The sequence below is a fragment of the Eutrigla gurnardus genome, assembly GCF_963514095.1.
Source record: "Eutrigla gurnardus genome assembly, chromosome: 16".
NCBI classification, from domain to species: Eukaryota; Metazoa; Chordata; class Actinopteri; order Perciformes; family Triglidae; genus Eutrigla; species Eutrigla gurnardus.
The window spans coordinates 7,925,572-7,950,965 of record NC_139927.1 but is presented as its reverse complement, the minus strand read 5'-3'; the positions used below and the strand labels follow the sequence as shown (position 1 = coordinate 7,950,965).

Here is a 25,394-nt window from a genome sequence, read left to right as displayed (position 1 = left end):
CGTGAAATGACGTAGTTCATTCATGGCGATGGGCGACTCGCGCAGGCGGGGGTGTCACTTAGTTCAAGCCAAGGCTCGATATGTTTTGGACGCGCGAGTAAACATAATAAGTAAAAAAGAAACGGTCGCTGATGTTGTTGTTCCGGCATGCCACGAATTTAATTGTTAAATTGGAAAACATCTGCTCGTTTTGTTCCCCCCCCTCTCACCTCTCCCTCCGCGCGATGGTTCGGTCTCGCCACAAAGATTTCATTCATAAAATTCCAGCTCACTATAAAAGGCGGGCCTCTCCACTATCTGCACAGTTACCATTTATGAACCCGGCATATGGAATATAAGAAGGAGTTTAGGTGCCAGTTTTCTACTTAGATCAGATCAGACTATTCTATCTTTCTTATGCAGTGATTTTTTTTTTTTTTTTTTTTTTTGAGACGATAACATGCATCCCGACTCCAGCACTGAGTTCGACTCGTCGTCCAGCTGTAGCACAGCATCGCCTGGCGGGGACACCCCTGGGTGCAGCCAGCATCCTCCTGACTCGCTTTCATCATCAGTGGACAGCGACAAGGTAGAAGCGGATCGGATCATCACCAAAAACATCTTCACACCAATTTACAGGATCATTCGTGCGTGAGGCTCATATATGAATATAGGTCTAAAAAAGGCGACTGCAGGTACAGAATGTTCACACATAGCGGAGAACATTTCATAGACAGCATTTCAGTAGGGCTTCTGTCCCGTGCTGAAAACGCTTCTATAGAAACACACCGGGGAGCTAGTCTCCGCGCATCTGGAGGAAAGCAGCGCAAGGATGTCCAGTCTTATTTCAAGGAAATTGTTATATACTTTTCTACAAACCTGTCTTGGTCGTGACCTTTCATTTTAGAGTGATGATGATGGTGACAACAACCCATGCATCTGATTTTGATAAATTCGTAGATAGTATTGTCTTTTTTTGGTGGGGCATTCCTCAGCCAAATGATTGATGTACCATTTAAGCGCATCTAAAGGTCAGCCAACGTGGTTCCTCCATCATCAGATAAGCGAAATTTGCCTGCATGCATATTAACGTCTCTGTGATGTGTGTTTTCCCCCCCTCCAAGGATGCTGAGACCAGTGCAGCAGACTCCTTTGTTCCGACTGTGACTGCAATCTCGACCTCGCCGGATCTAAGGTGGATGGTGCAGCCGACAGTCATCACATCTGTCTCTCCGTCGCCCGGCCGCGCAAAGACTAGAACCCAAGCCTCGACCCAGTCGTCTTCCCCGGGAGGTGCAACCAAGGCAAAGCCCTCCAACAGGAAAGGGCCGAAAGACAAGGTACGCAAGAAAACAGGATGGGGAGGGGATAAGAGGAGAATGAAATGTCACGTTCAGTGATGACGTTACAGGTAGCCAAGCAATTAATCAATCAATCTTCGAGTCCGTGTTGTTTTTGAAACGTATTCCTCACCACGAATCCGTTTCACTGATTAGAGGATTACAATGAAAAATGTAGTTATCGCGAAATTTTCAACATGACGCGAAAGAGGATGCAATTGTTTTTTCTCGTTGTTTTTTTTTTTTTTTTTAACCGTTAAAGAGAAATTAACGCAGCGAGTAGAGCAAATAAATGACTGCAGGGAGTCGCACATCAGGTGATTGGATTATGTCTAATTGGTGCAGCGAGTAATTACTGTTGGGGTCTCGAGCACGGCGCTGTTTATGAATGGGGAAATTGCATAAAAGTGCGCGTTCACGTGGTCGACTAGACCGTGCCAGTGGTGCAGCATTTTAACGCCTGAACTGAAGGATGGTCTGCACCGACCGGATCAGTATTCCCGGCATACACTGCAACGATGATTTTTTTTTTTTCCCTTCTCTTTTTTGGCAAGTGAAATTGTGTCAAAGAGCCAACTGCTGATATGACAAAACTCAGCAGGATGCACATTTAAATGGGCTTTTTTACTGATTGATTTTAGCCGTCCAAAGAGGAGGAGGAAAGGAGGAGGATCAGGAGGGAGAGGAACAAAATTGCTGCAGCAAAGTGTCGCAACAGACGGCGGGATCTGATAGACACACTTCAAGCTGTAAGTATTCTGTTTTATTAAATTATATAGAGAACATCCCACACAGTAGGCGACACGCACTCCTCTAAAGCTGAGGACTGTATGACATGTCACTAGTCATTAAAGATAACAAGAGCACAGCGGGGATGACTGCAGAGCACCATCGGGCAGCAGTGTTTTCATGCCTCCCTAGTGCCAAGTCTTTTTTCTGATTTTCTCCCTCCTTATCTCAGGAAACGGACAAGCTCGAGGACGAGAAGTCTGCCCTCCAGGTGGAGATAGCCGACCTGCTGAAGGAGAAGGAGAGACTGGAGCAGGTCCTAGTCTCCAACAAACCAGCCTGCAAAGTCCCTGAAAACGACGGCGACGAGGATGAGGAGAAGGAGGATGATATCGAAGATGACGTTAACACAATGCTGCAGGACCCTCCGGCCTCCCCGCAGCTGCTGTCCATCTTGGAGAACGGAAAAGCCCTCGAGAGCAACGCGGGCATCGGAGAGGCTTCCATGGGTCAAGAGATGGACAGTGTCCCTTGCATCCCTGCCGCAGCGATCTTGGGGAACTCCAACATCCTCCTGTGCTCGAGTGCAGAAGAGGAGGCTCTGGAGGACTTAAAAGGAGATGACCTGGACGACTTGGTGCCCAGTCTAGAGATGGCAGTGTCTCCGGACATGGCTGCGGCCGTGCCTGACATAGACCTGAGCAGCCCCTTCTGCATGTCGGACTGGGAAACCCTGTACAAGTCTGTGGCAAACGACCTTGAATCTTTGAGCACGCCAGTCATGTCTTCCAGTCCCACTTGTAGCAATTACCGCACAGTGTTTTCCTTTAATTACTCCGAGATTGATTCCTTGGCTGAGGGCTTTGAGAGCCTCAAAGGCAGCCTCGGTGCATCCGAGTTAATGAAAGATAGTCTTAACTCTCCGACACTTCTGGCCTTGTGAATGCAAAGAAGTTATGCAACGATACTGTAATTGTATTCTAACCAGCCAGCAAGCTATGATCTCTCTCTCTCTCTCTCTCTCAAAAACAATGTTTTGTAGTGTGAGTTTTTGATGTTGTGTAAAATCCAAACATCAAAGGTTGTGTTTTCTGTGACTGTAACGGGGTCGACTGCTTCCACAACGCCGGCGCGTTCTCTCCGAGGCGAGACTTCGTGCTGGTTAACAAAAAAATGCATGCAAATACAAAGTCATCTGTAACCCGAGAAGAGGTGGTACCTTGTGTTTTTAAATGTGATGTGAAGTGAGATCATAATCCAGTAGCCAAAATGTGTGTGTGTGTGTGTGTAATACTGTTGACAAAGTTGTGTTGTGACATGTGAAAATAGCAGGGTTACTAATGTGTACTGTATAGGTGTCACATCTTTCTGTAAGGTGTCCCCTAACATTACATTTTCTTTTGCGTTTTTTTTCCATAAAAAAAAATGAAAAAAGGATCATGTCATGTATTTTATCGAGATGTATTTTATGACATAGTTTATTTTTTTACTTATCAAAAGTGAACAGATGCAAAAAAATTGTATAACGCTGAAAATAAATAAGACAACCACGAACAATATCTTGCCGTTGTTCATTATTCGTGTGAATAAACATTCTCACTACTTCATTTAGTAACTATTTTAGAGCTTTTTAGCATATCACATGACCTTCATCAGCATGCTCAGTATTCATGGATTGCAGATGTTCAAAGATGTTCAAAGTATCCTCTTTAAAGGGCTTCTTATGTTCAATTTGTCTCAAGTGTTGAGGAAGATCATGTGATTGGAAGCTCCAAACAGATATAGCCTGCTCAATGAACCTTGTGGTGAAATGTTTTTTGAACATTGTTTTTCCAGGTTGAGAATTAAAGTGAAGAAGATCACGAGTTATGTTCAAAAGCTCCAGAAAACTTGTTTTCTCAACTGCTATTTCCAAGGTCAAGATTGAGTTTTGAAGCTCAGCTTAAATACCGACAAGGATGAGAAAAGCTATAAAAAATGACACTTATTCAGTCATCTGCTAAAAAAGATCCGACTATAGCTTCAGGAAACCAACTCAGTCGCTCCAAGAAGAGGGTAAAGTATTAATTTGGGGACATTAATATCATCAGCGGTGTCCGTAAAGATGTCACTGAGCCTATTTTTGGATTCAGGATTACATAAAGCGCAACCACCGGGGAGCGAACAGTGTTTAAAACGAGCGAGAGCAGCAGAAACAGCAGGTTAATCATTTATTCATAGCTCTCTTTCTCGGCTCCGCTGCTGTCACGGTCAAGGGGATCCGACTCTGTACAGCGGCGCAGTGCGTCTGACGTCAAGACGCGATGCGCCCTACTCGTCTCACTTCCGTTGACCATGTTTGGGTAATTGCGGTTGTTTTGTTTCCATGGCGACGGGGTGTCACATTTCGGGGGAGGGAGGGGGGGGGGGGGGGACGGAGGATTGTTACCGGAAAAGCTCGAAGCAGGCGCGAGCAGAATTCCGCGCTGCTGCTGCAAACAGACGACGACAGTGCGCGCTGATAAGTGGTCTTTAACGACGCGCCAAGCCGTTCCCGGAACAGCAAAGATGGCATTTAATGACCGCAGCCTGTTTGGTTTCGGACCTCACGGCAGCAATAACCCGATAATTGATAAACGAGTACATTTTATTAACGCCATTACGCCTTTGTTTCGTTTTACAACGACTGCCATGTTTCCGTGCAGTAGCAGGAGTGACGGTGAGCGCAGTCCTTCTTTTCCGCCAGGAGGGGGAGCTGCAGCGCGAGCAGTGCCAAGCGCCTAACAACAGCAGAGCAGAGCCCCTCTTCATTTCTATCGACCACGTGTGAGCGCGATGTCTTGGCGGCCAGCTATTTTAGAGAGATGATGGATGGGCCTGTCAACAGATCTGATGTCCACTGACTCACTCTGCGTCCATCAAACTCTGTTTGTCCAGCAGGGCCGTGACCTCCACGGCCTGATTAACGGGCGAAAAATATCACATAGATAGAATTGTTCACAACCACCCATCAAGCCAACACCTGACTCGTGAGAAGGGAGTTGATGATATATATATATATATATATATATATATACATATTTATATAACAAATATATTCTGATGTATTATAATGGATAAAGATAGGAAGTTCCCCATCAAAAACATGCCCCCACGGAACAGCTTCAATGGTCAAGTGATGAACACATGAATGCATCAAAAATTACAACATCATGCAATGATATGATATAAATAATTCTGAAAAGTGCCATTCTGCAGAATGAGCAGTTTTACTTCTTGTGCTTTAAGTATATCTTGATACTCATACTCATAGATTTACTTAAGTAACATTTTGAATGACGGACTTTTACTCATCTAGTACACTTTGGTATTGCTACTTTGACTCAAGTTAAATATCCTAGTACTTCCCCCGGCATTGGTTAGATATTTTATTTGTATATGTGCATGTACAATGTGTTCTTGTTGCAGCTTAGCAAGAGGGAGCTCTGCAACAATTAAACATATTCCGGAAACTCCTCACATGTTTTGTTATTTGTTGTCAAATTGAATGTAGTATCATATTTCACTTTAAATGTAGTGGTAACACACATGGCACACCCACACAGGTTTTTTAATTATTTGGGGGCAGGTTCAGATTGCTCGACTGACATCATGCTCCCTCTCCTGTTACGTTGGTTGCTTTTAACTCTCACCTTTGTTTATTAATTTGTGTATTTGGTGACCTTATATAACTCCAATCCTAACTCTGACATACTGGACGATTAGGGGGAGTTGAGGCGCTTATGTACAAGTCTAGAATAGAGAACTTGAGTAACGTTTTGACTTGTCATATGAAAAGCAGAAGTGTAGTACAAACAACATTAATGTTGACTCAGTTTTATTCGAGTGAGCACAAGAGTGGACAGTATGAGCAGCATGCACAGTGCAAGGACCCTGAAACTGAATGCAGCCAACATGATCTAGATGGTTTACGCTCTTAAAATCAACCTGCTTGTTAAGTGTAAGTTCAGGTTTGAGTTGAATGACGGTTTTATAAAATAAAAACAGCTGCAGGTGTGCTTTTCCTCCTGTCATCATGGATTCCATGCCTTATTAGTTACACTTAACATCTGTAAGTGGAGTTTATAATCAGAAAACTAAGAAAAACGAAAGCTTTGTGACTCGGACGCCCTCATGGTGACAAAATCTGTCCCTGGAGACACACACACACACACACACACACACACACCTGGCAGAGCAGGCCGAAGCGCCTCCGTGGTGGTTCCTGCTGCAGCGGGAGTCTCTGGGACCAGGTGTTGTCACAATGACTCACACACAAGAACACAAAAGGTGAAAACAAAACCAGCGTCACTGTTGCAGCTAAATATGAAGACTTACTTGAAAATCTTGATTTATCACAGACGCACTTTTCACACGAACTGATTGCATAATTAAGCTCGTTATTTGTTTGCATTGGGGAGGCCGTCCATATTTTTTGTTTTGTGTACACAAAGCCTTCATGTATTGTTGTGCTGCATGTTTTTATGTTCCTCGATATAAAGCGCCTTGACAAATATGAATTGTGCATCGTGAAGCATTGACTTGCTAATGTAGGAAACTGACGTTTGCTCACTGCAGTGATGTTTCAGGATGAGCCTCTCTGTAACATGTCTCACATTGCCTGGTTACAGATCTCCATCCTTCTGTTATTTGTTGTGCGCTCACGGTTTCCACCGCTGTTATCTCATCCTCATACGTCCCCTGACCACTCGGTTTTCCCACTTGCTGTGATATTCCCAAGGAAGTGTTACATTTACGGGAATAAATCAATGTCATAAGGGGGTTTGGGACAACTGGGTCACCTGACGTGAGTAACGCTGTGACGGAGAGCGCAGAACTCGAGCAATACCGTCACGATCCAGCAGGATGGAATATTTAATCATGCATCTGGAAGGAAAAGATGTGCCGATTTAACGTGTTTCATTCAGAGACACTGACACGACACGGTAGCTTTTACTAAATTGGATAGGAGGGCTCACAGCAGCAGGCTGACTGCATGTGTTGTGAGAGGGAGATGAAGATGAAGAAGGGGGCGGGTCTAAAGCCAACAGCAGCACGCGATTGATTTGATATCTGTGAATGGAGTCGGTGGGAGTCAGCGTCACAATCGAATCCATCATTAAGAAGCGCATGCATTTCACCCGTGTGTGAGGGTTCAATACAAGGAGTCCCATATTTGTGTATATGATAGGAGAATGTTTTTTTTTATTATAAAAATACAGTATAAAGGTATCAGTTGCAGGGGAGACACCGATTGTATTCGTCATGTACAGTCATTTTATGCATGTTACCATTTGCAAGATTTTCACAGAATAAACTCATATTTGCTCCTAAAACATCGGTGTCAGAAAAAGGGGAAACATCGTTCTGTTGTAATGCACCATCGTCAACCAGATTTAAATAACCTGCAAAATCGCTAGACATTTTTTGACGTGTTCTACAACTGTCGGGAATATTTTTGAAAGAATCCAAAAAAAAAAAAAGGAAGTAAAGGAAGAAAATTCAATGGAGCTGTGGTAAAAATAAAGTGTCTATACCGTCTGCAGCGTGGCGGACGATGAGTCAGGATTGTGACTGGAGGTGTCTGGTTTTGTGGGTACTTCCCAGAGATGTGCCACTGGATAATATATGACAAAACACGTACAACTTAATCCTACAGAGTTAAATCAGGTTGACGAAAATGAGAAAATATGACTGACTTGTTCATATCTTCTATATGCAAAGTATGAAAGATAAACCGGTGTTCCAGCATTGAATACAATAATGTGTAGATGTCCGTCTGAAATGAATTTTTAAAGAGACGGATTAACATAATGCTTGGTTGTGCAAAAATCAGTTTCATTGTTTTTACCTTCACTTCCGACGCCCACACAGCAAGAACTGCACGACTTTGACAAAGCTGCAAAACCACAAACTGCTCTCCGTCTCGATTCATCAGTCGGGGCAGCTGATAGAAAGGGCACAGAAGATTATGTTTTAACGCAAAATACTTTCTGGAACCTTGGAACAGTCGGAAATTAAGATCTCGATATGCATGCCGAGATATGATTGTGAAACACTGCGTTTCTTGCCACTTCTGAGTATTCGCATGTGTTCACGTGCTTCTTTAAAGATAATCTTAAAAACCCGTTGTTGAGCAAGTTTACATGCTTCGCATACTTGCTCTGTACAGCTGGTATTTTTTGTTCAGTGTCATTATCAAAGCTTATTGTTCTTGGCAGGGACATTTCCCTCTCGGAGGCTTAAAGTGCCAGATAGGCCTGTGCCATGTGTGTTCATGTACTGAGTGACATCTCTGGCCGCTTTCCCGCAGGCACAGAGGAATTCAGCTGAAAGTCTACACCTGCGAGGGGGGAAAAACCTCTGAACCGTCTCGACGTCCAGGACCCTCCTGTTTTATGAGATCTGTCTGCTTGTTGGCTCAGTTCTGCTTTATTAACCCAAAATGCCTCCCCTTAAATTTGTCATCTATGTTAAGAGAGACTGTGACGCACAGCCCCCCCCCCCCCCCTCCCCCCTGACCTCCCCTCAGATTCGAGACATAAATCACAGCAGAACCAAATTAGAATCTAAAAAAAGGAACAGAGTGGGGTATTTTGGCGAGCCTCTAATAACTCAGCTGCTTGTTCTAGGTGGAACAGATGAGATGGCATCGTGTAAAACCCGACTGAGCCTCAGATAATGAATTGATAATGACCCGATATGTAATAAAAGGTGCACAGCATGAATGGGTTGTACTTGATTAAAAATGATACAAAAACTGTATTTTAGTGCAGCTTGAAGATGATTTTGCAGTTCGGTTGTGACTTTGATGTTAATATTTGTAGAGTTAGTTAATATGTTGGCACCAATTATATTGCTATATCAAATTATACATTATAGTCATGCACAAGATTAAACATTAAAACAATTTAACATTACATTTTAATGAGTTGTTTATTTAAAATATAAATTATAAAGAGTATAAATTATGATTTTCATTAAATGATTGGGTCACTATTGCCAAAGGAGGTAACACAATGATGGTTGATCCTATGATAGTACTGCTATATTTATATATTTGCCTTATTATGAACTGGGTGTCTGTGGTGACATTCCCTGTAAAAAATACTGCATTACAGTAGTTTAACATAATGGAACTGTGCACACAATTCTGCAAACTTGAAGGTCATTTATCAGCAAAAATACTTCTAAACTTAAAATAGAAATTAGAAATAAACCTCTTAAATCTTTATAACTGCCACAGACATTTCAGTTTTAGAAGAGCAGACCAGTGGGATGTAGTTACAACTACCAACACTAGAGGGAGACAGCAGGAGGAGACATTCAGGATCAGGTTTCTGGAAGTTTCTGGAACCTCCATCAGAAATACTCAGACATGATTTTGTGCATGTGTGTGTTTAAGTTATGTGGCATGAATCAAGTAACCGCTTTATTAAGGAGAGCAAATAAAAACGGGATTTCACGGCAGCTAAAGCTACATGTGCAAATACTCTGCAAGATTTACTGCATTACTTAGGCATTAAACTTCCTCTATATACCACCTGAAATAATATGATCTCCCCACTCTGTGAGTTTGTCTGAGAAAGCAATGGAGTACTTCTCTTTCAGACTTACACAATATGTGTAGGCCTAATAGGCACACGTGGAATAAATCTGTGCAAACATCAGAATGCAATTTTGAGGGCCAAATGACTTTGGGGTGCAGCGAAATCAAAACAATGAAATAATCAGCTGTCAAAAGACATGAGCTCTGTACTTTCATATTTGCCTTTGCACGTTACCCTCTAATTGCTTAAAGAGTGTGATGACTCTTCTCTTCATTGGAAAATAAGAAAATAAGACCATAATGTCACCAGATAAACATTTCTAGTCCGAATATCATTTGAAGGCTGCAAGTTTTATTTCACGAGTGAGAGTCATTTGATGTCAGGGGTCAACATGGCCTGCAGGGAAACTCACTCCGTCGTAAAAGCCTAAATGGCTCATTTCCATATCGGCTACTTGGGTTTTGCAGTCCTTTATCACATTAAACGTCATCTTCTGAAAGTAATCAGGCTTGAAGCCACATCCTCCTCGATAAGTAATCACAACTAGCACGTTCTGAGGGATTTAAATGTCATGTAACTAACAAAAGCCTAATAATGGCATGTGCTGCAACAACAGAGGCTCCCAACCCCACAAGACATCAGGGTGACAAGAGGATTAAAGGTATACAAGAAAGAAAATGATGTTCATTTTGTCTTCGTTATTATTTCTTGTTAATTTAGGGATGCTCCTACAATCCTTTAAATGAAGCCATCTTAGAAGGATTAACATCTCATATCACACTGAGGCCATAACATGCAAGGAGGGGTCACAAGTAGGAATACTGTATAATAGCTTGAGTAAATGTACTTGGAAGTATAAGTACATTTACTATACATCTATTAAGTGTTGTAGAACATTTAAGTACAATTTTGAGGCACTTTACTTGAGCATCCACCTTTTCTGCTACTTTACTATATTCCAGGGGGAAATATTATACCTTATTACACATTTATTCAAAAGCTATATCATTACTTTTTCAGGTTAAAGATGTTTTCCCAATAAAAACGCTTACAAATGATATGATGGAGTGCTTTAAGTGTTTTTAAATTGGCTGCACGTGGACAACTTACAAGTCCTAACAACCAATAATGAGGGCAGGCTATAATAACACTCTGAAAGGGATGTTTCGGCATAATGAATAGTTTTGATAAGTAGGCCTACATTGTGCTGGAATTTCTACTTAAAGACCTGATTATAGCTCATAATAAGTCACCAATTGGAGTGATATACTTATTTTTGGCAACTTTTCTCACCCCCTCACCGACTGTGACACGATAAAACACCTGCAGCTAAGATGAGTGGTAGTAATAATAGCCCCATATCTTTATTTATTGACTTGTTTATGGCAGCAGACTCGTATTTACCCCATTTGCATGTGTCTGTCTGGCTGAAACTTTCCTCTCCTCCGGTCTCTGTGTGTGTTGTTTGGTTGCTAGGGGCGGAGCGAACATCCCCAGCCCTCCTCTTACATTATTTTCATCCACGCTTACGTCTCGGACAAGCAGTTCCGCATTCCTGAGCCCTCGCAGTCAGACAAGATCAGTACTTAAACGGGCTGATGCAACGGCTTCAGTCATAGTCCCCCCTAAAAATCCTGCACCCGACTCCTCTCCCGCAACCGTCCCGTTATTACTGCGGATTTTTTTGGACGCACAACAGGTAAGACTTGCGTTTTATCAACACGTTTTTTTTGTGTGTGCTAGCTAGCAGTTAGCTAAATTACATGTTTATTTGCACATTTTATCGTTGCACTTTTTCCCTCACCACGTTGGGACGTGAGAGGCTCGACACGCTGGATTTTTCTTTGCGTCAGTTAATATGAATAGTGTCACGTAACTGCTGGATAAAAACTAAAAAAAAAAAAAAAGTCTAAATAGTTTCAAAGTTGTCCGCGCTCTTAACGGCCGGAGTCAATTCGTCGCTTCACAGCCGTTAAAAGACGTTTTGTTGTCACGGCTGTTGTAGCAACCGTCGCGTTCACAAGCTCGTTATTTAAAGCACCCGTTAACGTCGGCTGAATGCGGCTCGTGTGATGCTGCTGCTGGATGCGTTTTCCGAGTCGGGGGGAGTCTTTTTTTTAATGTCAGCGTTGCCAAACGGGAGAAGTGTCGGTTAGCCCGCTGGAGGCAATTACGTAACGCTCCTCCACGCGCGCCGCACAGCGTTAAAACCGCAAGCTAAGCTAGTCCGGTGCCACCAAACTACGCGGACTCCGCGAAGGTTTTAAGCGTTCGCGTGAAAAAAAGGGGCGAATTAAAGTTCGTTAGTCCTCGACAGTCACGTCATTTGTCTAGACGGTTGTCACATTAGAATCGGCTAGCTCTTCCGTTGCCTCTACCCCCGTCCAACTTAGTTGCTACCAGATTTGCAAAAAAAAACAGCAGTGTGTCTGGGGATGCAACCAATGAATCCTTTAATCATCAATGAATGCATGAATGGTGATGTCTCCACATCGTTTGTTTTGTTATATAAACCACAAGTGTATTGCATTACAATGATATAACAGAGAAATGAAAAAAACATCCTCATTTTTTTTGCCTGGAACATGAACCAGAAAATGTTTGGTACTGCTCGATAATTCACTTTCACTATTGAATTGTTTGTTTTAAGCTCTCATAGCAATACTAACCTGTGTGCTACAAATAGTAATAAACACCCTATCGCCTCTCTACAGCGTCCAAACATAGTTGCATCATTGACAGAAGACGACTGACACGTTTTCTCTGAGTAAGTATTGTGCATTTGAAGCGGTTTTAGATTGCATTTATCAAAGATGCTCTCTTGGGTATTGCTGTACATTTTTTGGGGGGGTGGAGGGGGAGGTGGGGGTATAACTGGTTCACCTTGAAACATAAGTGATGTAAATGAAGTGTGAAGTTTATTTGGCAGGATGTGACTACAGCAAGGAATGTGTGCTCTGATCTCCTCATGTGTAATCTCTGCTGTGGCCCCATCACAGTGCACATGCTCTAAGTTTAACTGCACTGGATAAAAGGGAACTCTTTGTATGTGCATGTCGGAGCAGGCCTGACATGAATTTGTTTACCACAAAACAGACTCCCAACATTAGACTTATTCTTGATCACCATAGAAATCCTTTTTGTTTTTCCTGTGCTGTCGTGATGAGCCTGTAAATAGCACTTTCCACATCAGGAGCTTTTAAAAGATTTACACCAGGACGTAGCTTTGGCTGTCTGCCCTGGTTGGCCTTGAGGTTTAAGGTGCATCGTGGAATGGTATATATGATGGGTACGGGTGGATTATGTGCATGCGTGTGCCTTTGTTACTTGCAAGTTCATGGGTTCAGTGTTTTCCTATATCATGCATGCTCTTCAGGTGGTGCAGTGCTCGCTCCATGCCATGCCGGGGAAACTATTCGTGTGTTCTTTATATACGTTTCCTTTGTGTCCATCTGTGTTTGTGTGTGTGTCTAAGTGAACGAGCGCGTATCGCAGAGGGTTTACATGCCCCGGCGCCTGTCCGGGCACATCCGTAGGATGGTTTCTGCATAAATGGAACGCTGCAGTGGATTAATGGGGAAGGGCTGGCGAGCCGACAAGCAGGCAGCACAGGGCCGACAGGGCTGAGAGGCTGGACGTGGGCGAACAGGGTTTATTTTAAGTAGAAATGCCTTCCAGTGCGTCTCTGGAGAGCTGGAATTGCCAAGCTGCACCCCAGTACACTGAATAGACTGCAGACGCATTGCAGGCGGGCGAGCCAACTATGCAACAGCTCGACTCAATGATACTAATACTAATGCTGGGGGAGCAGCTATTCACTGCTGTGTGTATCACATTATCAGTATCACATTGTAGTCCCCATAAGCCTTTCCACATGGTCTGTGAAAACAGTGCATCGGGACAGACTAGATGTGCACTGTGGAGGCAAACACCCAAAGAGCACAGTAAAAGCTCCTTTACGTTGTTATGATTTCCAGATTTCCTGAATTATTTTTGGACTTGAAGCCAGCGTTTCCTTTTGCACAAAAACAGTGTAAATGTCGACCTTAACACTGACATTTAGCTCGCAGTGTGAGACGGACGACAGGATTGAACACAGCGCAGAAACGCTCGTTTAATCGGAGCAAGTGTGTGCTGGACGTGCGGCAGATGAGGAAATTCCAGAGGACAAAGTATGAAATGGCATTGAAGTGACAACCACACGTTACATAACAATGATTGCGTCATTGTATCAGATTTTCTGGACTCGGTTGGCCAACGTCTTATTGTTGGCCAACAATAAGACGATGCCTTTACGTTTGCTTTTGTCTGCTTTTTGTGTCTTGATTCATTAAATCCACGTCCGAGCCAAGCCGGAGCTCAGTGCCACGCATAGTCTAATCCTGATTTACAACACCCAAGAAAAATTGTAACAATATAATAATTCAACCAGGACCACCCAGATGCAGAATATAGAGGTGTGACTGTTTGAATGGCATGAAGCAGGCCAAACAGGAACCCAGCCAATGATCACATAGTAATGTTTGAATGAAGGCAGCCACAGTCCTCGTGCCTGGTGCATATCTGCAGGTGCTTTGTGTTTCCAGATGCCTGAACATTTTTACATTCTCACGCTGGAGTCCAACAATAAAATACAATAGTTAAACTTCCTGCTCTCTTGTGTAATTTCATTGATGACCGCCGCATGCATCGTGGTCCACTTAGCTCACTGCTGAGACATGCAAACTGTAATTGTGAGGGGGAAATTAAACTGGCTCATTACCACTGCAGCTGAGGGTCATCACCATTGACAATATTGCAAGGTTAAATCATCATAATTGCGTTGAACTGCTTTGGGAAGTTTTAATTTGTCTTCACAAGAGGATTTTTGAAAGGTTTCTTCTATTTGCGGCAGCTGTTCGGCCTATATGAACTGTGAAAAAAGAGAAACGAAAGCTGAAATGAAAAGAGATCCTACTTTCTGTTGTGATAATCATTTCCACTCCCACACACTATCACCCCTGAGTTTAATGGCCAGAGATGACCGCAGTATGATCAGAACAACAGCCATTATTACAGGGCCTCCTCGCTTCTCGTGCCTGTGTCTCGTCTCTTCAATGAAAATATAATGAGGGGTTGGAGGAATGTTAATACTGTATATTTGGACTGTCCCGTCCTCGAGGAAGGTCGGTGCCAAATTCCCTGGTTTACTCAGAGGATTGCGAAAAAAAGGCCGTAGCTCAACACAGCCCGACTGAGTGCAGACGGTAATGATGATCGCTGAGACCTTGGCCAGAGTTTGGGAGAGCATGCCTTGGCCTGAGCCGTTACGCTCATTGTTCATTCTCAGCACTTGTGTGGCGTTAGAGCTGTAGAGGCCTTTTGGAAGATGCCGGTGTGTGTGGGCCGTGCAACGCATTATCAATCCAGAGTTTAATAAAGTGCACAAAGTGGTCAAAAAGCATGTTTTTTTTATTCAGTGTGCTCCAGTGATTTAAAGTTGAGTAATCTGGCAGCACAAAAAAATAACTGTGTCTCACGCAAAGATAAATTAGCACACAAAGACTCCTTCTTGCCTTTCACCAAAAATTATTGGGTTGGTAAGCTGTTAGTGGGCTTAAAAAAAAAAGCAGCAGTATATGAAGGTAATGAGTAACCTTTAAAAACCTCCTGAAGACCCCCACCCCAACGGTCTCTATAGGGGAGGAGGATAATAGGGCCTCCAGTCGTGCTGCTGGCTATTGGTAAGGGTCTGAATTCCTCAACACTGTTAATTGCTTTCAGCAATACCTCAGGAAATGGACACATTCGGCCGAGCTGAAGACAGATAGAGAATGTGAGCAAAGAAACCAGCCGATTGGAGATATATACAGTCTAGGACACACTGGTGCCTACACAATTACATATAGGATTCCTCCCATAGACGCACACACCTCCAGCTATCTGCGGCTCACACGCACTTAGATTAGTTTTGGGCTCAAGCCAGAACCGGTTGAGTACGGTCCTATATTTCATAACTAATACATGACATTTCCGCTCCCCGCCCTTGGCTTCAGCTCCTCTCCTCTCAGTTAGCCCTGAAAGGCAGCGGTGCCGGGCTGTGTAGGTGTCTTTGTTTGAGGCTAGTGTGGGCCTAAAAGCTGTGGCACTGGCTTTTCTGCTCGACTGCAAAAGCACAGTAACAATGTTGCATCATCAAACGCTGACCACTAATCCTCGGGTGCAGGCTGCCGCTGACAGAAAGAAAAAAAAAAAAAAAAAAGAAGAGAAAAATACCCTTCTTTTGAAAAATGTAAAAATCACTTTGACTCATGCTTTTGGGTATAATTATGCAGCGCACAACATGCATCAGCAAACTTTCCCGGTGTTGTACAGATGAGACATCTTTAGGCTTTCATGTCTCAAAGCTTAACGGGGTGTTGAAATTGCGAGGGGGATTTCAAGACACTTGTGTGGCAGCTTGAAAGACACCGAGCAGCTTAAACATAAACTTAAAAGTCACATTTAACTCAAAGGAGAGTCATGTTGAGAGTCTGTTGTGTTTGAGTTCATAACTACTATAAATTTGTCTTGAATGGCGCGTGACTCACTTTTATGTCTCATAATTGAAGACATCTTGTATCAGAGAACCTTTTTACATTTCGTCTAGAGGCTGCTGGCTAAACTAACTTTTGATTTGTGTGATGTGATGTCATGCAGACAAATATCAGGTTTGTGTGTGTGTGTGTGTGTGTGTGTGTGTGTGTGTGTGTGTGTGTGTGTGTGTGTGTGTGTGTGGGGAGGTCTGGTCTGGGCTGCATGCTTCAACAAGCCATAAGCTGGAATGGGGGTTGCATTACAATATCCTGCATACAGTCTGATAGACATAAAATATGATAATTCCTGAATTGATGTCAATTTCCATTGAGAAAACACACCCTAATCAGAGTCTGTGAACAAGTCCCGAGTGTCTGGCCAACCTTTTGTTATCGGTCTCCATTTTGACTATGAAAGTGATTTGTTTTGTCATTCCTAAAGGGTGCTTCAGTTCCTGTGGCTGTTCTCTCAGCCCGGGGGTGATTTATTGGTCAGCATTGAGCAATGTAAGAAAAAACAGGACACACTCTTGTCACAAGTCATTAGATCTGATGTGAAACTTGGACCTGAGTCTGATCCGTCTAAAGGCTTTCATAGTAAAAGCAGTGGTTCAGTCACTTCGGCGAAACATTTTTTGGGTTTGGCCATCAGCCTATGTGAGAGCTCCCCTCATTCATCCCCAGATTAGCTGCCATATGGTTTGCCTTGTTCTTAGACAGCCTCTCTGCAGAAAGAGAAGGCCTTGGCACCTTCCATTCCTCCACCTCTCCCAGGAGTTTGAGAGGGAATTTTGTCTGAGACAGATTTTTACCAGGGCTGTCTTGTTCCTTTCCTCTCCAGCAAAAACAACAGGCCGCTGCCAAGTGCAGTGTAAATGGGAGTATACATACGGCGGGGAGTGAGGGAGAGAAAAAAGGGGAGGGAGGGGGGCAGTCTGGATTTAAATAATAAAATGCCTCATTGGACACGGGGCTGAACACACCAGCTTGTCCTTGGAGCGAATAAATCATGCAGACTGGCGGTGGTAAGGAACAGGTCAAAGTAGTGTGAGGATGTGACGGACATTTGACAGACGATGTACTGTAATACTTAATTAATAAAGGAGTTTTAGATGCAACAGTCATCTCCCTGCAAAAATAAGCATGCCTTTGTGCCTACAAGTCATAATGTAGATAAGACAGTAGGAAAAAAACGTAAGCATTATGTGACATATACGGTTTTCTGATTAAAAATTGATTTCCTATCGAGTGGGCTGATTTGCTTTCCACTGTGCTCGACTGTAAACTCCAGTCGAACTGTAAAAACACATTGAGACCAGCCCATAAGCAGGGTGGAGTACATTAGAATAGAGTTACATAACCTTGTTTTTTTCATTACCTCCTCTATGACTTTTGTAAAAGAGCGAGTCTTTCAGCTCCGAAAAGAAAGAAAAACTTGGGTCTAACTTACAATACAGTCGGCCTGTCAGCTAGTCACCCACCAGCAAAGTCAGCTGTTTCCGCAGCACCTCACAATACTTGGCTTTGTTGGTTCCATATGAGAGGGGCTTTGTTCGGTTTGTGCCAGACCTGTCGAGGGTTCAGCTTCGGCCCAGTGCTCAGGAGGCAAATGTGATTTAAGACGTGAATGCAGAAGTCGCACCGATATCATCAATCTTTTTTAAAAACTCCTCGTAGCGTCGGGTTTAGCGTGGTAATCCTAGCTGACATTCTGTCAGCACGCCAAAGTTATTGAAGTATCGGTTGTTCGGTTGGGGTTTTGTCAAAAAATCTAATTGGATCCACAAAGGGATTCTGTTTCTATTCAGTTTAACATTTCATCAGCAGAAAAAAATGTGTAATTGGCAGTTGAATGTTTGCCATCGTTTACCTAGCTGGACATTTTTATTGTAATGTTATTACTATTTATTTAGTATGTTTTTTTTAAATAATGAAGAGTAAGAGAAGCAATTTCTTGTCAGACTCTAAAAATCCACTGGTCTCCCTCTCCTCAGAGATCGCAGGGATGGGCAGGGTACGGTCGGCTCATGTTTCACTGTTCCCATCTGTAACATTTGTTTTGTATTTGGCCATCAGATGTTTTCCAACTCTTGGTTTTACAGTAATTAGAGAGACGTCTTAATTCTCCAGCCACTTCCTTTAGGCCTCCACAAATTCTCCTTTCCGCCCCTCCGTCCCTCATTCCTCCCTGATTACATTAAAAAGTGCTGCGGTCAACCCATTTAAAACTCAAATTGTTGAAAGAGGGTGGCAGTGGAATGCATGAGCATAACCCGCTCTGTTTTGACATGAATGCCTTTGGTATCCTTTGAATCACGTCCCAACCGAATCAATAATTAAGTTCACGGGGTAAAGCATTAGAAGCATAAGTGCAGAAGATAGTCCTCGTATACCGAAGGGTTTCATGGCTTGCCTTTGAATGTGAAACTACAGAGATGATTGTGTCGCTGCTGACAGTGTGGAGTTTGTTTTTTCCCCGGCTGCTGACTAAGAAGATAACACAGCTGTCAAAGCTGTCAATGTTTGAATGCATTCTTGGAAACGGCAAACCCATATTTAGAAAGATCTTTTGATGACAAGGACAGTAAGGCGGTGAATTAATCTGGTTTTGTGGATGGAATGCCGACACTAGAAGATCATAATAAAGATAAAAGACGGCTGCAACGTGATAACGGAAGGGTGTTAATGTATGGCTTGTTATGAGCATAGAAGAGAAGAACAAAAATGCCCTTAAAAATATAAAATAAATACCCCTACTATGAATTATTGCAATAAAATGTATACTTTCCACTGTACTAAAAACATTGCATTACATTTTGGTCAGATTCTCTTGCCTTAATCGTTCCCTTCCTCTTCCCTCTGTCCCGTAGCGGCGGTGGTGGCCGGGTCGGTCATGATGCCGGGACAGATACCGGACCCTTCGCTGGCGGCGGGCTCCCTGCCCTGCCTGGGCCCGCTGGCGGGCATCTCGGCCACCACGCTCACTGATCAACTCAAGCTGGCCGACTTCCGCCAGCTGGGCACCATGCTGTCCCCGCTGCATTTCCTGGGGAGGCTGGGGAAGAGGCCGCTGGCCATCAAGACAGAGGTGAGGAGGGAGAGAAGAGAGGAAATAACTTAAGCTGTAGGGGAGTGTGAAGGATGTACATCAAGTCAGAGGGCAGAAAGAAGAAGGCGGGTTTCAAAGCCTTCTATCAAAGCAGGTTTTACGTTCATAATCTGAAGCAAAGGGGAAAATAAGATCTGTTTAGAATGACTGAAGGGATTTTACAGTCTGGTGCCTTTAATTGTCCTGATAGCAGGCTTGGTATATATAGAATATCATGTAGCTGTAGATGCATTGGTTTGATGTGGTTCAGGGCCCAATACTTTACAAGAACCGTGGTAGAAGTTGAACAAAATAAATGTTTTTTCATCTAGGTCAGTGTTTCCCAAACTTTTTTCTGGGGACCCACTTTTTAAAAATGACAAACTATGGCGACCCAATTCACAATAGGCCTCATATATAAACCATGAAGAGCTAATTTATGCACAAATGAACGTTCCTGACCATTTTTTTTCTTCCATGACAAAATAAACATATCATCTTGAATCAGTAAAACAACTATTTTGATGAAATATAGGTTTGATAAATCATAGCTTCATGTTTATGTATTTAACGTGAAATAATTAACAAATGAGGCTGAATAGATTTAGGCAGATTTAAAAGGCTCCTGTTTTTCCCTCTCAGCAGTAAAACAAACAACATGTAACTCACATTTCATAATAGATTCAATGCTATAAATAGGCTAGAATTATCAGATCAATATGGACATTCAGGCTCCCTCGTGTGGCTCAAAGGGGTACTGCAGATACATGTTAAATAACTATGGATGAAATGCTGCAAATTAATTTGCTTTTAAAACACATTAATGTAATACCGGTTTCTCATACATAAAATACTTTGTGTTTGCAGATGGATGAAGATGAGGATCGGAGGAAACGGAGACGAGAGAAAAACAAGGTAGCGGCCGCGCGATGCCGAAACAAAAAGAAGGAACGGACCGACTTCCTTCAAAGGGTGAGTTCATGACACTGCATCTCATAATGCTGAGCACACGTCAAGCATATAAGAGTGGAGGTCAAGAATAGCATGACTTCAGTTAACCTGAACCGCTGATTTTGACCATTCAGCCCACTGGTTGAAACAAGATTATTACACCTGCACAACTTAAAGTCAGGGTTTTTGAGAAGTGATTATATAAGGTTGACAACTTTGAAGTACTCTGAATAATGTATTTGTCCTTTTCAAATAATCTCTGTCCAGGAATCGGAGCGTCTGGAGATGGTGAACTCCGACCTGAAGGCCCAGATCGAGGAGCTCCGTCTGGAGAGGCAGCAGCTAATGGTGATGCTCAACCTCCACCGGCCCACCTGCATCGTGAGGACCGACAGCGTCAAAACACCAGAGAACGAGGCCAACCCCCTTTTGGAGCAGCTGTCCACCGAAGCCAAGTGAAACCCCGGCAAACCAGGGACGCGGAGTCCCCGACGCCCAAAAACTAGCAGCTGCCATTAAAATGAAAACCTAACTGGCAATACATTTCTAAACAAGCACTTGAGCTCCAAGCTGAAGTCTTTTGGAGACTCTGCCCAAAGACCTGAGGTTGTAGGGCTTCCTTAGTACTGCTACATGAGCTGGCTCTCTCCATTGGAAGACTGGAAATACCCAGTTTCATCTCCGCATTAAGTGTTGTTGTTGACACCCACTGTGCCTAGTTGTTACTTCAACCATCTCTACATAAAAGGGACCAATGGAAACAGTAGAGTACGACTGGAAACAACGCTGAGGAAACACACTAATATCAATATGGTGCTCCGTTACAAAAGCCCTGAATAGATTGTGTGGCATTGTTTCAATGCAGAGGCTTAGTGGCCTGCAGCTTTCCTTTGTATGCTTGCTGAAATATACAGGTGTAGAGGTTTTTAAAAAGACACAATACTCAATACAAGCACAGCAGACTTGGAGTAGAGTTGTTGTTGTTGTTTTTTTATTTTGTAATGTTGATTTCTATACTCTGCCTCGACGATGGCAGTTACCGGTTGATCCGATTTGTGGTGACGCTGGCGTCATGAAAAGCACATATACACGAATTGTTTACACCCATGTTTTTGGACTTGTTGTCTGTCCATTATTGTACTTGTTTTATACTGCTTTGTATACATAAACATATATGAAATGCTTGTTAATCACTTGATGTGATTTATCTTTTTCGACCTTTCCAGTCTGTGTCTTGTCATGTTGTGCTGTCAAACAGCTGTGAAAACGAGCAGAAATCTTTTCAGCTGAGCAGTATTTCAATGGCTGTTCTGGACCTGTATCTGCTATTGTATGACTCTGTTACCCTGAATAGATTAAATTTTATTTTCTAACTACAAGAAAGAGCATGTCTTGTTATTTTGTGGCGCAATAACAAGACGTGCAATATCTCAGGGAGTCCTTGTATCTGTTCCTCTCAGTCACGACACTGGGACTATCAAGTGACAAACGTTGTGCAATTGTGTTTCTTCAGCTGAGGCACATTGCCAAAAGCAGGCTTTACTTCCATTTCCAAACTCCGAAACAGTCATTCATGCTTTCATTGTTTTCCAGGCTTGATGATCACAGCATTATCGCCAATCCAAAACATGTTTAAGATATTCATTTATTTAAAGCTTAAAGTAAATTCCATAATTGTTGTAATTATCACCCAACTTCATTTGTATTCCACTTTCTTTTTAGTCTTATTACACTGTGGAGATACAGCTCATACTGCGGTCAACTGCGACACCTAGTGGTACGATAAGCGAACTGTATGATTTGAGCAGACACGATCAATCCATTTGACTTATTCACAACTAATATGTAGTCAGCTAATGTAAAGAAAAACGTAACGGACAGATATTTCCATACAGCAGCACTTTTTATATTTCGTCCGTATTTTCCTTAGAGAAACTGAACTCCGTAACAACCGTTACTAAGGTTTCCTGCGGTTAAATGTTCTAAAACGTTACACTTCAGAAAGAGACGGATCTCGTTCAGGTAGGCTGCCGTTTTCAGCAATAAGGAACGTTTTACGTGCCCGTTAAACAGAATAAAGCGTTTTAAATACTCACCCACGTTAGTTTTAAATTCGTCCAATTAAAACAGTCCCCTCCTTTAAGGAGTTGGTCTGCTCCAACCGATCACCGCACCTCACTGAGCTAATAGCCAATATGCTAACTTATGCTAACGCTAGCTACAAACCAGTTTGTCGCCTTCCTTGTCACACAATGAAGCTTAAAACTCGCTATATGTTGATTTTCAACACTTTTATACCACATTTCCACACAGTTGGGGCTCACCTGTCTCTTCTGGTGTGTGTTGCAGATACAGGTGAGGTCCTGTCTTTGTGGCGTGATGGAGAATCTCACTGAGGAACAGCCTGATGACGACCAGTCGGTCCTGCCCACGGAGAGCCGGGATGAGAACAAGGAGGAGCGAGACCAGGGTCAAGACCGGGGTCAAGAGGGCAGCAGTGGTGACGAGTGGGACACTGATCTGGAAACAGACAGTAAAGTTAAAGGTGACCATGCAGATCAATAGCAATGGATGACTTCAACCATCACTCACCTCTTCCTCTGCTGATTTTGTTCTCTCCAGGTGCCACCAATCAGACACAGAGTTTGTCCCGTGCAGAGCTGTACCTGCAGGCCTGTCAGCAGACGGGCTCCATTCCTGTGTGCTCCTTCTTCCATCAATTGGGTGAAGAGAATCTCGACCTGAGCCACTACGGTGTGGGACCTCGGGGGGCCAAAGCTCTGGCCATCGCTCTGCAGGTGGAGATCTCTCCCGTCATCCACTATAATGCCAGTCCATACATGTAGCTATTCAATTATTCCTTTTTTGGTTTCAGAATTACAACGCCATCACCAACCTTGAGCTGGAGGACAATGCATTTCAGGCGGAGGGGACACGCTACCTGATGGAGATGCTTCAAACAAACAGCAGCATCCGGAGTCTAGTAACTATTCCAAAAACTATCACATCAAGTTCAGCAGTTCTGAAAAAAATAAACAAAAAAAAAGCCCAGTACTCCCTCTGTTCCGATATGTTTTATTCCAGAATCTATCCAACAACCAGCTGAGCCCCGAAGGAGCGAAATCTATCTCCAAAATGCTGTCAGACAATTCCTACATCAAATCTGTCAAACTTTCAGGTGATCAACCGAGTCTGTGCACCTCGCTGTAACACAGTGGAAGTGAGCTCTTCTTTTGGGACACATAGTTAAATGAATTCCCTTCTTCCCTTAGGAAATGATTTTGATGACTCTGCTGCGAAATACATTGCTGATGCTTTAGAGGTTAGTAGAAAAGTAGTCCCTTTTGATTCCATGTGGCAAAAAGCAGCTCGTGAATATATGCTATCAACTGTACATTTGGTATTAATTGTTAGCGTTTTCTTTCTTCTTAGGGTGACGACAAAGTCACAGAGCTGGACCTCAGTCACAACAAGTTCTGTGATGCAGGCGGACAACACCTGGGTCATATGTTAGGTGTCGTAGTTCATTTCTGACTGTGTTCCTGTGAAGTAAACAAAGAACTTGTCTCACGAAACTCACAACCTGCTAAAGTTAACTGAACTATTGTATTAAACCCAATGACATTAAAGCTAAAGAGCATATTATAATTATCGCTATGAATCCCCCAAATTTGAACACGTATGGAGCATTCAAAACCAACGCTAATGATATGTACTGAATATTCATACATTGACTTTAAAAGATCTCATAAAACATTTGTTTTAAATGTATTGTAACCTTTTAAATGTGTCTCCTCCCCTCTCCTTTCTCAAAGCCTCAAATAAAGGCATTGAAGTCCTGGATCTGAGCTGGAACCCTCTTGGTATGGGTGCTGTGGTGGCTCTGAGTGATGGGCTGAAGGTGACGAACTCATGAGCCTTCTGTGCACATGTGACCGTCTGTCTCCCATCACAGCCGTTTGTCGCTCACATTATTCTATACCTCAGGTGAACTCGACGCTGAAACAGCTCCGGCTGTCGCAGAACAGTTTTGGCCGAATGGAGGCAGAGTTGCTGGGTCAAGCACTCGGACAGAACAGCACGCTGGTGCTGCTGGACCTCGGGGGCAACCGCATCGACGATGAGGGGGTGGCACTTCTCTGCGTGGGCCTGGACACCAACGCCCGCCTCAGGGTCCTCAAGGTGAGCGGACATGTTGTAATGTCTCTAATGTGATGATGAATTCATGCTAAACATAAGGTCTGGTGTGTTTTGTTCAGCTCTCCCAGAACCACCTGACGAATATCGGAGCTCTGACTTTGCTCAAAACCGTAAAACAGAACATGAATTCAGCCGTAGAGGAGATCGATATTTCTGTGAGTGCAAAGTTCACCCGGATGAATGATGGCAGATGATGGCGTCTGCCTGCAGTGCTGTTCCTATGCTCCCTGTATGTGTGCAGACGGTGCTTGTTCGTGAGGAGTTTGTGGAGCTCTTGGAAGAAGCTCGTCAGAGGCGTCCCGCGCTGGTCGTTTTGTATGACATCATGATCTCCGTCACTAGGAACTTATCAGCCCTCCACATCTTTCAGGTCAGAGGTCAGGATGAGAGAGAAATCTGTCGACAGATAGATTTGGATATGAACAAGATGACGTTTATTCTCGTTACCATACAAAAGCACTCTTAAAAAGGTCATTTCTTTGCACGTGTATTCCTCAAACATGATCTGGATTCTTTCCTAGAAATTCTTTGAGGAGCGGAACGAGAGCATCGCGGACTTCTTCCAAGCTTTGGATGAGGAAGGAACCACGAGCGTCCCGATCGCCGCATTCAGGAAGGCTGTAAAGGTCGGGCTAACTATTGCTCACAGGCACTGAAGACATCATAGACGACTGCATACCATTAATGAGTAATGAGTGTCCCAGAAAAGTACTGCTGGTCTGAAGTATTCCTACATTCACCGCAACTGTTGTCATGCATGCAGGCAGCCAACATCCCGCTGGATCAGAGGCAGCTGCAGTATTTGATCACAAAGTTTGACAAGAACTGCACAGCCACCATCGTCTACAGGTTAGTCCATCTGAAACACTTCTGACAGACAATAATAACCACCCAGACAAAGCACAGCCGTCACTTTGTTCTTTTAAGAATGAAATAAACATCTTGTGGTGGTGATTCTTCACTCTTTTGCTCTTATGAACACACT

At 43.3% G+C, this 25,394-nt stretch overlaps 3 protein-coding genes across 3 annotated transcripts; all 3 read left to right on the top strand.

Annotated features, from left to right (window-relative positions):
- The first annotated feature begins 302 nt into the window (after nucleotides 1-302).
- LOC311026975 (protein c-Fos) lies at nucleotides 303-3,066 on the top strand. Its single transcript, XM_084030706.1, has 4 exons — nucleotides 303-568; nucleotides 1,104-1,319; nucleotides 1,961-2,068; nucleotides 2,281-3,066. The coding sequence occupies exons 1-4, from the start codon at nucleotides 440-442 to the stop codon at nucleotides 2,989-2,991; spliced, it is 1,164 nt and encodes a 387-aa protein (XP_083886832.1). The 5' UTR covers nucleotides 303-439; the 3' UTR covers nucleotides 2,992-3,066.
- An 8,144-nt stretch (nucleotides 3,067-11,210) lies between these two features.
- LOC311027330 (jun dimerization protein 2-like) lies at nucleotides 11,211-21,393 on the top strand. The gene is made up of 5 exons (XM_084031317.1): nucleotides 11,211-11,315; nucleotides 12,331-12,383; nucleotides 19,041-19,258; nucleotides 20,126-20,230; nucleotides 20,477-21,393. The coding sequence occupies exons 3-5, from the start codon at nucleotides 19,064-19,066 to the stop codon at nucleotides 20,666-20,668; spliced, it is 492 nt and encodes a 163-aa protein (XP_083887443.1). The 5' UTR covers nucleotides 11,211-11,315; nucleotides 12,331-12,383; nucleotides 19,041-19,063; the 3' UTR covers nucleotides 20,669-21,393.
- Nucleotides 21,394-22,588: 1,195 nt separating this feature from the next.
- LOC311026739 (uncharacterized protein) lies at nucleotides 22,589-25,394 on the top strand (the record flags this gene model as incomplete). The annotated part of the gene is made up of 12 exons (XM_084030437.1): nucleotides 22,589-22,754; nucleotides 22,832-23,007; nucleotides 23,085-23,192; nucleotides 23,294-23,387; nucleotides 23,482-23,531; nucleotides 23,642-23,723; nucleotides 24,025-24,110; nucleotides 24,197-24,391; nucleotides 24,469-24,564; nucleotides 24,651-24,779; nucleotides 24,931-25,035; nucleotides 25,173-25,394. The coding sequence occupies 12 exons, from the start codon at nucleotides 22,589-22,591 to the stop codon at nucleotides 25,281-25,283; spliced, it is 1,398 nt and encodes a 465-aa protein (XP_083886563.1). The 3' UTR covers nucleotides 25,284-25,394.